The 15,014-nt window shown below is 40.5% G+C and overlaps 1 protein-coding gene across 1 annotated transcript in view; it reads left to right on the forward strand.

The window, feature by feature from the left end:
• The window catches only part of kirrel3b (kirre like nephrin family adhesion molecule 3b), a 70,213-nt gene that overhangs the window by 35,291 nt on the left and 19,908 nt on the right, over positions 1-15,014 (forward strand). Inside the window, exons 5-8 of the mRNA XM_033977531.2 lie at positions 4,190-4,295; positions 9,888-10,036; positions 10,217-10,344; positions 10,804-10,930. Coding sequence (XP_033833422.2) covers positions 4,190-4,295; positions 9,888-10,036; positions 10,217-10,344; positions 10,804-10,930 — 510 coding nt within the window. The remainder of the gene's footprint in view (positions 1-4,189; positions 4,296-9,887; positions 10,037-10,216; positions 10,345-10,803; positions 10,931-15,014) is intronic.

Below are 15,014 nucleotides of genomic sequence, written 5' to 3' on the forward strand. Positions count from 1 at the left end.
ACAGTGGATTTTTTATTTAATTTGTACCAAAATGACTACGCAACACGGCCTAACCCTGTGTGTATGACAGATTAAAAGTAGAAAATCAAATTTGCAAGTAAGTAGAGACCAGTGAGCCTATGTCGTTGGTGGTGAAAACAGGAAATGATTGGCAATATGGCATCTTGAAAAGCGATTAAAGATTGCACAAACATGCATGAATAACTGCAAATACAACTTTGGGTGCGTAAATGCTGAGGGGAAATAACTACAGCGCGGTTAAAAGTTCTAAAAAAGTTGAATTTGCATGACAGGTCTTCTTTAAAACCCCAATTTGTAACAGCAATAATCCATCACCGCACTGTTCTAATGTAAAGCATCAGTTTAAACGTGAGATATCTCGCCATATTGCACCGTTTCTTACTTTAAACCCACTAAAAGTTTTACAATAAGGCGCGTTTTTTGTTTCTTGATTAATTATATAAGTGTGTCTGGGTTGTTAGCAGCTCAGAGACACTACATCATCCCTTGTTGTTGTTTTCTTGCTAGCCCAGTCAGGGATAACAGGTACAGGTTGAACAGAGCAGCCCTGAGTGGATGGATTGTGTGCGGAGGGTGGTGGGGGGTCCTGGGGGAGATTGTGTACTGATGAGGGCCTGTGTGTGTGTGCTCATGTGTGTGTGTGTGTGTGAGGAGGGATATGCCACCTGGACCACCCTCCCTCTCTGGGGCTCTGTGGCAGCTGAGCCAGCCCTGAGCATCTGCACTGCAACACGATAAAAAGCACTTTCCCCACTCCTCATGCCCACACACACCACAGTCAGGCTATTTACAACTATAAACAAGCTCAGGGTGCTCTAGAACCGAATAAGACTCACAATTAACACCGAAAACACCACGAAATTCCATAAAACAGCGAACATCCATATTTAATCAAATGCTGTTCGATGTTATTTTATTATTTCTGCGTTCTCGTCTGTTTATCTTAGCGTCTTGATGTTAGCGTTGAATGTAACTGGCCCGGCTCCAGAATGTACCATGCTCGAGGCTCACCATCGCACTGACAAGACTTTAGCTGCCCAAACTGCTCCCGGTGTGAGTCGAAGTGCTATTTAAAGTTGCACAGTGTAACTTTTCTGATGAGGAGTCCGTCACTCGCTTGTCTGTGTGGAGATGGCGTTTTGAAGGGCAGGAGCGAGTTATCCACGGGTTTTTAGACCAAGCAAACGTGATTTAGCGTTGTTAGAGAGAGTTTTTGGTGTGTGGCTGCTGAGGACAAGAATATTTTTAAAAATGAGAGACAGAGTAAAAAAGAAACATGTGAGGGTGGTCTGGGGTCACTCTCCCGGGAGCTTTTGATAACAATAAATGCAATTCCCTGTAATCTGGGTAAAAAATTCTTGTTTTTTTTTAGCATTCTCATACAGAACAATGGAATATAGACCCATTATTGCATTTTTTTCCAATATTCTAAACATTAAATTACTTAAAAACTGTAACAACTGACCTACTTTTATGCTTTACTTGTCATTAACTTCCATTTTTAGATAAACGCTCCAGAGAATAACCACGGTCCAGTCTTAAACTTTTGTCCACACCCCTCAACTTACGTGTTATGTTGTTTTTATGAGAATTCAACTGATCTTTTTGGAGAAATGCGCCGAGAATCAACGCAATATACACCGCGTATCGACGATTGAATCTACAGACGTATTCTTGCATGAACTGGTTTGCTCCTAACATCGTGAATAAGACGCGGATCGTCTAAAAATAAGAATTGGCTAAAAGCTCAGATTGTGAAGCTGTTAAGGTTAAGACACATGTGGCGTCTAAAGCTGCAGCAGCGAGCGAGCAACAGGAGAGAGGAGCGAAGTAACGGCGACAATCTTTTATCGTTGAGTGTTTAAAACAACTTTTACACAGCTGCTGTCTTCATGGGGCAAATATTAAACCTCAAAAAATATGTTAAACACGAGGGGACTTAAGTCAAAATGGCAGGTACCATCTTTGCTGGAATGTACCACAGTATGACATTAAACTTTAAAGTGTTTATCAAATACATGCATTTTACTGTGAGCGGGGTCCCCTCTCCACCAATCTGACCCGTAACTCGGCCTTATGTTGCCGCTAGTTGTCTCCATGGTGATAGATAAGTTGAATTTAATACTGTGCAACGTGCCAAGCGTCTCCGTGGAGACAAACAGATGGCAACACCTCCACCACAAAATGTACACAGGGCAGCTTTAAGTGAATTTGGTATAAAACACACAGACACTTGCACTTAAATGTTGAACAGTGTACGGAGATGGGTTTTTTTTTTGTGCCAACTACAATTCCTGGGTAGAATGCATTTGTAAATTTGAACATGACTCTGAAAGTTAGCACACCTTTCAGACAGATGGCATCAAATGTGTGGGTGAGAAGAGAAATCAAACATGAACAACAACTAAAGTGACGAGGATGTCTTGACCAATATTTTGCAGCGCGTCTCATAGGAAATGCTAAACCCCGTGTAAACATTTTGACTACACCTGTTCGAATTTGTCATGTTTTTCCTCTTTGAAGTCCTCGCTGCTACATCCTGAGCGTATTTAGAAACGTGGGAAAGTGCTTAACCTACTAGAAATTCAGAGCCTGCCATGTAAATAGCTTTTGTCTCACATGGGACGGGATTAATATGGAAATGAACATGTATCTTCAAAAAGAATCCCACCTTTGTCAATTAGGATGAATTAAGTTGTTTATTCAATTTGCATAATGCACATTGTTATTTGGAGAACTGGTTTAATTGCTCTGTACCACGAAGCTACTGCTTTGTTTTAATGATACCACATTCCACAATGCACTTTCTACAAATTGCTATTTACAGAGACTAATTATTAAGTCAAGTTTAGCTCTGATTCTCATCTATTAACGTGAATAAATTGACTAAGATCAAAATAGAACGTGTTGTGCTCCACCTGTGAGAACGGGACACAAAGCTACAGTTGTGATACAGTGTCAGACCCCCAGGTGCTTGACGAAAAGGCTAAAAAAGCATTTGCAAATTGTTGGAGTAATTACAGATTATTTAGTACGAAACTGTGCGGCAACTGTGAGGAGATGTCACAGCAGCACCTGGGCTTTTAATATTTGCTTACACAACAGGTTAGACTAACATAAACTGTCAAAATAAAATAGTTAAAGAAAAATTCAAATCTGACAACTGGACAACAAGGTCAGTTTCAATTCAGTTTAATTTAAAATGACAACAGCAGTCGCCTTTTAGGGCTGAACATGAGAAATGATTGAACCAAAGGAAAGTTAGAAAATCAAGAATGAAACAGAAACTGACAAGCAAATGGAGAACTGTCCCAGAGCGCCCCCTGTCCTTAGACCCTCCTTCTCGGCGAGGAAAAACACAAAAAACCCAGTGGGAAAAAGAGAAACCATCAAATTATCGAGCCCGGTTTTTCAGTTCTGGTCAGATTACTGGTGAATACTGCTTTATATCTTGGTGTGTAGTATTCAGGGCTAATATGGAAAAAAAAATAAATAAATAAATAAAAACAACAGATGACTGAAAAACCCAAAAAACAAAAAAACAAAAAACAAGAATAACTGATAAAAGACTATGTGCTACTAAAACAAAAGCACAGTTAGATCAACAACTATAAATCCAAGAGTATATGAAATAAAAGACAGTTCATGGGGTTATCTCCAGTGTCAAAGACTAAAAAAGAGTCCGAATCTAAAAAAATGTAACCAGATTTCAGTACATTTAGAATCAGAGTGCCTTATTTTCTCCAGTTTCATGAAACAGAGGGGATCTTTTGTCCATTGAGAGTGAGTGGGTGGGACACTGCCTTATATCCGTCTGAGGGGAGGAGCTACACTGAAACTAACGCACCAGTTTGTTTGCAGTTTCTGTTTGTGAGTGAGGTCTAATAAGCTACGTTAAGTGTGCACTGTGAGTCATACTTATCATAATCATTCAGGTCTCTCACATCTACTGTCTCACCCTGTTGTTTTCTTTGTCTTTATTTGGGCCTGAGGACGGAAATAGCGTAAACCCCAAACTCTCTCCAATATCACACTGTTGTTTTTTTCCACTGAGGTGACACGTTGTGTATTTTCTTTGGCGTTCAGGTGCACAAACACAAAGTCGGCAGTGTGCTATCGGGGAAAAGCAGGAGGCCGCCACAACCGTAACTCTATCCTCTCTTTTCAGATCTCCCTCTTGTCAACCTCTCAGTGGAGCCACAGCCGGTGTTGGAGGGCAACTTGGTGCGATTTCACTGCTCAGCCAAGGCCAACCCTCCCGTCACGCAGTACAGGTGAGAACGAAATGCACGGAAAACAAAATCAAGAATAAACAAAACATGACTAACATTACGGCAAAGGCGATCATTGGTGCGTTTTTTTACCGTGCAATACATTATTTTACTTTGTCGTTCAGGTGTGATCCATAGCAAAAGAAGAATCTATCTGAAGGGAGGAGCTAACTACACCCTTTGTTTACAGTTTCTATTTGTTGGTTAGCTCCATTGTACGAGACAAAGTGAGAACTGTGCCTAACTCATAACTTGCATAATGGTTCGGGCCCCTAATGGCTGCTCTCACGCCTATTAGCATAACGGCTAGCTCTATTGTTTTGATTTAGGTCTGAGGATGGAGTTATGAATAGGAGATAAATGATGTCTAAGCCTCCATTCCTGCTCAAAGATGGATTGTCTTTCCTAACAATGACAAAAAAAGTCTCTTGACATCATTGAATTATTGCCTTTACATTCTTTACTTTGAGGAAATGTTCACGCCGCCACGTTCTGTGCGGTTTTCTTGGTGTGGAATAATCAGCGCTTACTACGATTTCATTATTTCAGTGCGTTATTTAAGTGTTTACTATATGAAGTATATCGGTAGAAGGTTTAATAAAAGTACTGTCTTTAACAATGTCATTTGGCGTGATGCAAAATGAAATACAAGATACAAATATACAGAACGAGATCAAACTAGAGTCACGTCAAGTGTTGGTTGAAGTGTTTTTTTTATTTCAGACTTTCATGAAAACGACAAGTGAAAAATTAAATGGTGTGAAATCAATAAGAAATGGGATTGGGTGGCTCCGATTCCTTCAGCACTGGGAAATGAAATGGATGTAGTACAGACTCGCTGGTGGCCAAACAGAGATGTAGCCTTTTCTGATGGATTCTGCCCTTTTGAAAGAGGAGAAAGAGGAGGAGGGCGCGCAGTGATATTGTGGAAAACAAGGTTTGTATTTGATTGTGTGGGCGCGCGGCGCAGACAGGACGTCTATGGCGGAGGGGATTTCACCTCTATTGTTATGAGACTGGATCAATGCTACAATCAGACTCCCTCCCTGGGGTTTCAAGGAGCTAAGACGCAATGGCACTTCGAGATGACTTTTTCGGTTACTTTGACAGAGTGCAGAATGAAATAAGGTTGTCCAAATGGGAGCTAAGAGAGGGTAGAACTGCCACTTTACCTGCGGCGTAATATATTTGTTCCATTTCGTTTGCCTTTATTGCAGGGATTCAGACGACCTCAAAGCTTTCTATAGGCCAATAATATTTAATACGGATGGGAGACGCTAAAATGTTAAACGCAGACTCGTGTTGTAATACTGTGGTTCAAATGATCCGCTTCAAATCTATGAATGGGACTTCATAGGAAAATACAATGGGGAAAAATGTGGAAATAGGGAAAACAGTTCTTGTCCCTTCCCTGTTGGTAAACGGTCACATTTTTATATCGCGCCACTTTTCCTCCTTCAAAGTGAGATGGGTTAAGTCACGAGCGGGATTCGAACCTCCAACCTTCTGCTCACTGGACAAACACAAACAGAATATCACAATATCACAGCATCGCAATCTAGGTTCCCTTCTTTTGTCGTCGACTATAGGTTTAAATATTCTGCGACACAATAACGTCCAATATCCCAAGGTTACCCTCGCTACCCATTATTAAGCTTTATAAGGCATGTTAAGATTTATCTGCAATTTATACAAGAGCCCCAGTGCTCCCATGGACCATTGGAGTTCAGGGCTTTGGAGGGAGCTTTTCCACTAGGAATGAAGCCCTCGCACTCCCCCCTGCTCCTCCTCCAGAGAGCCATATCACAGCAGAGAGCAGGAAGCTGGTCAGGCGGTGTGTGGCCATTATTCAGTGCTAATACTCAGTGTCTACCCCAGATCAGATATGGCACAAGGACAGGGTAAGTCTCAGACAGATGGACTCTTTTTCTATCCCCAAGAGAGTCATCTATTCCCAGCATGCTCTACTCCACTCTGTGCCACCCAATTCAATGGATACTCCAGATACAGACGCCAGGGCACTAGTAAAAAAAAAAGGCCTGTGTGCTAGGTTTTGGATTGGTCTCGCGGCTTCAATGAAATCTTAAAAATGTGCCAGTTGGAATGAAAGACATATATTTTTGGAGATACAGAGATAGCTAGTTCAAAGTATGGATTAGAAAGTTGTGCTGAGACTTTTGAAGAGCACATAAAAGAGGTGCTAAAAGTGAATGAAGAGTAGTAATGGCCATTTGTTTGCACTGTGAATCAAAACCCGCCATAAGAACAAGACAAGTGCGGCGCTTTGTGATGGCGGAGAAACTGGAAAACAGGCAAACATCACTCAGCCGACTCTGATGGGGAGACGGAGGGATTTCGCTGATCCAAACTAGACGCTACCAGAGAGAAATAGGATAGAGGAGGGGGCGGGGGCAGACTGAGAGTGAACGAGAGAGTAAAACAGAGAGGGAGGAAGAAATAAAAGAGAGAGACAAACAGAGAGAAGAGAGAGTTTGGGGGAAAAGATAAACAAAGCCAATCAGGTCCCTCGTCTACGCACGGAGCCACCAGGCGACAACAGAACCAGCTCCTTATGGTATTGCCACAAATAACCCAATCCTCCTGCATGATTCTCTCCATTGTTTGTTCCAGTTGTTTGTTTTTGATTCAAGCTCAAACTGTCGGAGAGATTTCCTTTGAAATGCAGCTGTAGGTAAAGATGCTGTGTGGGTCTGGTCTTGTTTTGGTCATTTACTTAGGTCTGGAAATGCATTTATTTTCCTACACCATTCTACAATTGTAATATATTTCTTTGTACATGTTTACCTTATAGTGGCATTGTTATCTACTGCATTTATGTCTTTTTTTTTTCTTTTTAACTGCTAACAACTTTGGTTTTATTGCAGAAAAAACCTCATTAATCTGACACAAACCTCTCATCCAGACAAATACTACTTTGTTTTACAGTAGATAAAATACACAGCGCAAACTAACTAAACACTAACAAAGAGAAAACAGAAAAGTAATACTCAAATATAAATAATAATAGTACAAAAATGACGCAATGGCATAAGGAATACTTTGCCATTTGACAGTCTGTGCTTAGACACTTTCAAAAATCATATGCGTGCTTAGAAATATGCAATACGTTTATTTATTTTTTTATTTATAACACAAATTGGCCAATGCCTGCCAAAAATCAAATGCAAATTCTTGTCAAAACGTCCTTGGATTGATCCCACAGTGGAAAATATTGCAAAACATTGCTTAACACTTCAGTCAGTCAGTCTAAATCGTCTTGATTCGTGATTTTCAATATGTCATCCTTGAACCTGCTCATTATGGCAGTGTATATATTCCGCTAATGACTTCTCTCATCACATTCAATAAGCTTGTAAGTGTGAATGGAACACACTATGCTGTGCTTAACCAGGCTGATAATAACTGTGGGGCCTGATTTACTGTGGGCCTGGATGCTGATGGCACCGATACCTGCCTAATTTAATTGTCACTCTTTTTATTGGCTTAATCACATTCGGCGCATACAAAGCTCCCCCCTACAAACCCCCAGCACACCCCAATCTTCTCACTCTCCTTCAACTCCTGCTTCCATTAACGTCCTGTTTATCCGTTTAACTCCTCACACACACACACACACACACGTAGACTCACGCATATACTTCACACTCGTCGGTCGAATCGAGTCTGTGAATCGCAGACAATGGCAGCAAAGTGAGTCAGCTATTGACTAAGCTCACCGCCGCTTTCCTGACCTCCCATCGGGTATGCAGGTGTTTTTGTTACCTCCGGTTGGTTATGTTTAGACATGAGTGTTGGACAAGACCCAAGCCCAAAGCAGCGAAGAGCCAGATTCTCCCCACGGACCAGCATATTCTATCTACGCTCGTCTTCGTAATGTTGTCAGGTTCCTCCAAACCCGCTAGCTTTAACCTCCACCCGCCTGCTAGCATCTGCGCTTATCATATTACACCTTTTACAGCAGGAGATAGACCCCGATGTGGGCGGGAAGTGTTTCATACCGTGCACAGCCTTCATTATAGAGACATCGAAGGCAGCAATTTAAATGTCTTGTTTGGTTGCAGTCATATGTGGCAGAGCGAGTCTTTGGGCCTTAGTAACTCAAGATGGGCAGTTGTGTAGGTTGTGAATAACATTATAATCTGTAATAATCTGTAATATATTTGATCTTCGAGTCAAGTATCATTACGGATTTGCGCAAAGAACAAGAAAAAGGACTCGGGGGTGCAGGGTTTCAGCTGCGTTGTTTATTCTAGCTCGATGCTACGCCACTACAATAGTATAAATGTACTTTTTTCAGTATCTGGCAAGATTAAACGACTTAGAGAACAACAGATATTTGAGTCCAGACAAGTTGTAGCCAGGCCAATCTTGATAATCCATCTGGATTAACCATCACGAGGAAACATTACGCAATTTAAATCAATGAAGTTTTGTCACAGAATGTTTGTCTCTAAATACTGTGCAGGGGTAATGTTCCTAAACTGTGCGCAGACGGAAAGTGCAGACATCTTTCCTCAGGCTATACCAGCAAAGTGAGTCTTGTTCCATCGCAGTAGCACCCAGACATTTTACAACTCCTACTCCTACTCCCGAGTCACTTCTGTAAAGGTCAGACGGGCCATAAACAGCAGTCTGCCCCAATTTGAATATTTCAGGAAACACAGGTGTTTCTCTGCGCCGCTACATTTCCCTCCCTGTCGCACACAAATTGGGAATGCAAGTTTTAGCTAAGACATAAGCCAAAATAACTCCTGTGAATCCCAATTAGAACAGTGCTTAATGATGAAGTTAAGGGGTCATGGTTAGTTATGAAAAACAATTACGCTGTCTGAACCTGTAGAAAACATCCAGCAAAAGTCAAAATTGAGACAGTCTCGTCTTTTGCTGTCATTTTTCAATTGCTTCTTGCTGCAACATCTTTTTTCAATGCCAGGAAGAGAGTGTTTAGATGTATGATGCATTGGATGTCCCATAGCTGTCAGGATCCTCCAAATAGACACGCAGGGAAGTCGATGTCTTTAGTTTTATAAATGGGCCTTGTCTGTTACAGCTGTGGAGATCCATCCACACATGCAAAGTGCTGTGACATCATCAAAATAGGACAAAAAAAAAAAGAAAAACACGTTGGGAATGGTGGCGTCGTGTCGTTATGCTAGAGCCATCAGTCACAAAACACAAACAGGTGTTCTTACAGCGTCCCATGTCAATTTATGAACGTCAGACGTTGGGTGTATTACAGAGCATCTCAGGCTGCAGCTTCAAAAGGTGAAAGAGCCACTCATTTGTCATGGCGTGATTTGTTTAGTTTGTTCTCGGCTGGCGCTCAAGAACTGCACTCACCACTCGCTCGCCATAATGAGCAAGGCGCTGTCTGCCTCTGGAGTTGCCAGGAAGCTTGTCACAGCATGGAGGGCTGCCACCAAAATATGCTGAAGCTAGCACCTCCATACCTGCCCCAGAATGATGATTTATTCACATAAAAGAAGACTATTGACACAAAGGTGGTGAGAACCTGTCGTAATGCCTTCTCCTCCCTTTCCCCCTTTTTCTCCCTGTGTCTAATGTGCTCTCCAGGTGGGCCAAAGGCGGCAGTATAATTAAAGAGGTTTCTGGAGACACATATGAAGTTATTGTGGATCATTCCTTCTTCACGGAACCGGTCTCCTGCGAAGTAACCAACGCACTGGGCCACACCAACATCAGTCGTAACGTGGACGTCTACTGTGAGTGGGCGAGCTCATGTCTCTTTTGCGTACTTTGAGTTATGCCAGCAGCATGACTGCAAATGATTATGGATTAGCTGTCTTTTATATTTTGTGTCTCGGCCGCAACTGGTGCTGCCAGCTCAGTGGGAGCTTAATTATCAATGAATCATGGAGTGTTAATTATGTTTATTTCAACAGTTGGTCCACGCATGGCTGCAGAGCCTCAGTCGTTACAGGTGGACCTGGGCTCCGACGCCGTGTTCAACTGTGCGTGGACAGGAAACCCTTCTCTCACCATCGTGTGGATGAAGAGAGGCTCCGGCGTGGTGAGTTTCTTTTACTGGAACTTTAGCAAACATTTTGTATTTGAGTTGTTTCCATGGACACCACACACTATACCAAATCTATTAAATCTTTCACTTTAAACTGAACTTGTGAAATAAATTAAATGTTCTAAAATATCAAAAGTCCTTGACTTGGCATAAAATACAGTTTTATATATGCCTCACTGCGACCTACGTCTGTTATTTTGATCTTCAAATTCAGACCATTCCCACCTTGCTTTTGTCAGAACCAAAGGCCAAAGCCAACCCTCTTTTCACTTCTGAGCTCAACCCCAAATTGGATTTTAATAATTGAGAAGAGGTGCCCTTTAAGTTATTAAATGGTGCTACCTCTGCTCGTGCCTGGGAGCTGCCGTGTTGTTATCGCAAATGCAGAGGTGACTTTGCTCTCATTCCCTTTGATGAGCTCCGACTCTTTTTTTTTTCCTTTTTTTGCTGTAGGTTTTGAGTAACGAGAACCTCCTGACATTGAAGTCTGTGAGACAAGAGGATGCTGGGAAATATGTATGTCGCGCTGTGGTCCCAAGAGTCGGAGCGGGCGAGAAGGAGGTTTCACTGACTGTCAATGGTAAGCTGTGGTTGTAGCAGATGTATTTTATTAATAAATTCAGTGACAAACAAGTTCTGGATGCAGTGCACTCTGACAGTGTGGTCAAATAGATGCACATACAAAAGTGGATCTAGAGGTCTTGGGTCAGTGGTAGCAAGAAGCAAGCCATTTGTCACAGCAGTCAGCCCGGTGCTATAGTGTACTCGGTAAAAGCTGACACAGTCTATAGGAAATGTGTGAAGTTTGTGACTTTTTCATCCAAACTCCCATCAACTAGACATCCGTGGAAAGACAGTATTTCAAAAAATGTGTATCCGGCAGCAGGGCCTTGGCGTAAAGTTGATTACATAGGAATTTAGTGCTCTTTTCTGGTTTAAAAGGAGAACAGCGTGGGCTAACAGTCCCAAATCTGGAAATGTTAGCGTCCTAGCTGTTTGCAAAGCTTCACTCTGGTGGAAAGTTGTAAAAAGTGCTTACAAACTCAACTTTATAATACTTTAAAAACAGTAAAAATGGACTTCTTTAAGTTCTGATCAGTCCTTAAAACCCCGTGGTACTTATTCCTGTATAAAATCTACCTTACATTAAAACTTTGTGACAGCATCTTTATCGAGTTGTGCTCTCAGAAACTTTGATATCTTTGGTCCTGAAATTGCAAATGGTTTATAACTCAACTAAGAGGCCACAACAAAGCTCTTTTTCGTTTGCCAATGCATCAAACAGATATCAACATCCATCCTTTGAAAGATCTGCATGTTCCATTAAGAGAGGAAATGTACTTTTATTGCATTTGTACTTGTCATAACCCGCTTGCTATTCGGAGACTGACTAATGAATAGCCGCCACGGTGAGGGACCAAGTTAATTGAGGTAACAGAAGTAGAAGTACAAAGAAGAACAAAGAAGTACAAGTAGGTCTGTCGTGATAATTACTCTAACGACTTAATGGTTCGATGTATTTTAGATGGAATCATATTTTTAGGGCTCAGTACTTATCGCGCATACTTTTTTTTCTATACTACGAAAAGATTTGAGCTGTAGAGACAAGAAAACACAACTTCTATGACTCATTATTGATACAAACTAAGTACTTAAGTGTATAATTCTTCCATTTATTCATTGTAGTTTGTGTTTTTAAACTATATTCTACATTTACAACTGTATTATGACATTTACACATACTATATTCTCCCCAATGTCCATTTTTAAGCTGTGAAACCTTAAAAATATGTTTAAAGATGCCAAGAAGACAGTACCAATTTCTTTCTCCTTGTAGTATTATTATTATTTTTATTATTATTATGCATTTGGAAAACCAACAAAAGCCTGTACGCATCATCCCCACTGATCCAGGGATAGATCCAGGATAGCAAACATTTTTTTTTCCTCCAAATTCACACATTAGCTTTGCATATCAGAGAGAATGGCAAAGCATGTTCCCTGCAGCACAAGATCACAACCATGACTTTCTATGAACTGCGAAAAACCCTGCCTCCTCAGCCAAGACTGGAGTCGGAATTATGGCAGAAGAGGCTGAAGGCAAATAATTCTTTTTGTCTTGAATTCTGTTCAAAGCAATCCACGCTGGGATCCTAAATGTGTAAACAGAATACATAATAAACCCCTCCACAGTTTATTTCCATCTGCCTTTCACACACTTTGAAGGAGCATGTTTGAACAAGAGAACAAATGGATATAAATATATAAAGTGGACCCATGCCGCAGTCCAGCTACATTCAAATCACATGTTTCACGTTCTTTAATTTCCACACAGTCCGTTTGGCACTTGAACACTTTACATTCTAAAGCCGTCCTCCGTTTCATGCTTTTTTCCCTGAATTATTGACGATCAGCTCTTCTCCTCTGAGTCACTTGAGGATTGTGAAGTAATTTCTTACCCAGAGGTGAATCTGATTGTCAGAGTTGAAACTGGAAGTGCAAACGCAGCAGTTGAAGGGTAGCTTGTTTCTCCAGAGGTCAAATTGCGCATTTCATCTGACTCGGAAACTGTCTGCTTTTGTTTACGTTTTGTCTTGTAGCTAGGCAGTGCTCAAACAGCGGAGAAGGAACGAGCTTTACTGGCATGTGGTGGGAGTTTGCTTTCCGATTTTGGCTCCGGGGGTAGAGATCTATGCTTAGAAGATTAGCGGTTCAAATGTAGTAGTCAATTCGTATAGATGTTGCATCCTTGGGCAAGACACTTAGCCCGCCTTTGTGAAAGTGTTTGGTGGTCGAAGAGAGAGAGAAAGAGAGATACTCGTTGCTATCAGCCTTCCAGGGATGATGGGCTACACTTTGATTTAGAACAGCTACTTTTGTCTTTTATTTATTTATTTATTTTTATTTTATTTATTTATGTATGTATTTATATTTATTTTATTTTATTTTATTTATGTATGTATGTATTTATTTATTTATTTTTATTTTATTTATTTTTTTACTTTGATACATAGGAAAAAATCTATACCAATTAATTATACAAATTATGTAAAAAAAAAAGAAAAAAATTTCACCACAAAATAATAGTTACAATTCTCGACGTGATCTTAATCGTAAATTAGAATAAGAAAATTACCAATTACATTATTTTGTTTTTCAGTATCGATACTTCTTCAAATGAGCATCTAGTTTTGAGCATCATTTTGTATCATTTCACACCAATCTGTATCAATACGTGTCAAGTTGTGTCTTATTATAGATTCCTGACAGCTCTGTAGTCTGGATTTAGCAGGGCCGGTTCAGCCTTTAAGCAGATTGAGCAGCTGCTTAGGGCCCTGAGGCCGGCAGGGGCCCCCCAAGAGCCCATACATTTATACTGAAAATAAAATAATATATTAAGTTTTACTGAACACAGGGCTGGTGTGTTTACAGCAGCTTAAATATCCCTCTAAAACAATTACATTTGTTTTACATCTATCGTAGCAAAATATCTGCTGCTGCTATTTTTATTTTTTATTTTTTTGAGTCGGGCAGAGGTGAGAGCTGCTCTGTGTTTAGACCAGCACAAGGACCCAACATAATGTTAATTTAAGCCACTGTCGCCAACTGGAACACATTAAAATCCAATAGAACCAAAGAAAAAATGTCTAGAGTTTCAAAAATCTTATATATTCGTGTACATTCTGGATGTTTTCAGTCTGATGTTGGTCAGATAAACGCAAATATAATCAGTCTAGGTGATGAGAGCAGAGTCAGAATGTTGTCAAACGTGAATCACCAATCGATGAACCAGGAAACATCCGCTGTCGGGGGCCACAGATACAAATTCAGCTTAGGGCCCCCTGAAAGCTAGAACCGGCCCTGGGATTAAGTATTATTAAAAGTCGTGATTTGGTCTTATCTTTTTTCTTAACCTGATGCAGATCCTCAGTCCTTGTTTCTATAAAAACTACTTATTTCTGCAAGTGTTTTGAAAACGTAGAGAATCCTGTGGATAGTCCTTTATCAAAATGATTAGTATACAGTAGCAGCTGAATTGGCCTTGAGTATTTGTAATATTCTGTCTGCGTGCATGAAGGATTGTTTTTATTTGTCTTCCCCGCAGTTATCCCTGCACTCCTAAACGGCCTCATTTAAATTACATGTGTTTATAATTTGTCATCGCCTCTGCCGCTCTTCGTGTGTCACTGGTTTGCATGCCGCTGCACCACAGACATTAGAATTTATTTTTTTTCCCCAGGGATCCTTCTATTTTAATTATAATCAAACAGCTAGCAGGGAAGACAGTTTGTATTTAAGTTACTAATGGATACATATTGCTTTCTCTAGTTACATTATTTCAAAATGGGACTTTAATATGCATCTATAGACTTTGAGCAGTGAAATACAGACAATATGACCCATACTGCTCTCTGTGGTGTGGTTAAAGTGTCCTGCTTGTCTTTAAATTGTCCTGAAATTGGAGAATACAGGTTTTCTGAGATGTGTTGTTCTCACTGATACACTTTTAAAGACGTACTTCACATTTTGTATGTTCCTAAAGACAATATTTACCATCAGTTTTTACAATCTAAACATTTTTAAAAAGGACTTTCCAACATCTTCTCCTGATTCTAACCTGATTTTTCACATCAATAAGTTAAGAAGCACATTTAAAAACTAAG

This window comes from Periophthalmus magnuspinnatus, chromosome 13, assembly GCF_009829125.3.
Source record: "Periophthalmus magnuspinnatus isolate fPerMag1 chromosome 13, fPerMag1.2.pri, whole genome shotgun sequence".
In the NCBI taxonomy this organism is placed as follows: Eukaryota; Metazoa; Chordata; class Actinopteri; order Gobiiformes; family Gobiidae; genus Periophthalmus; species Periophthalmus magnuspinnatus.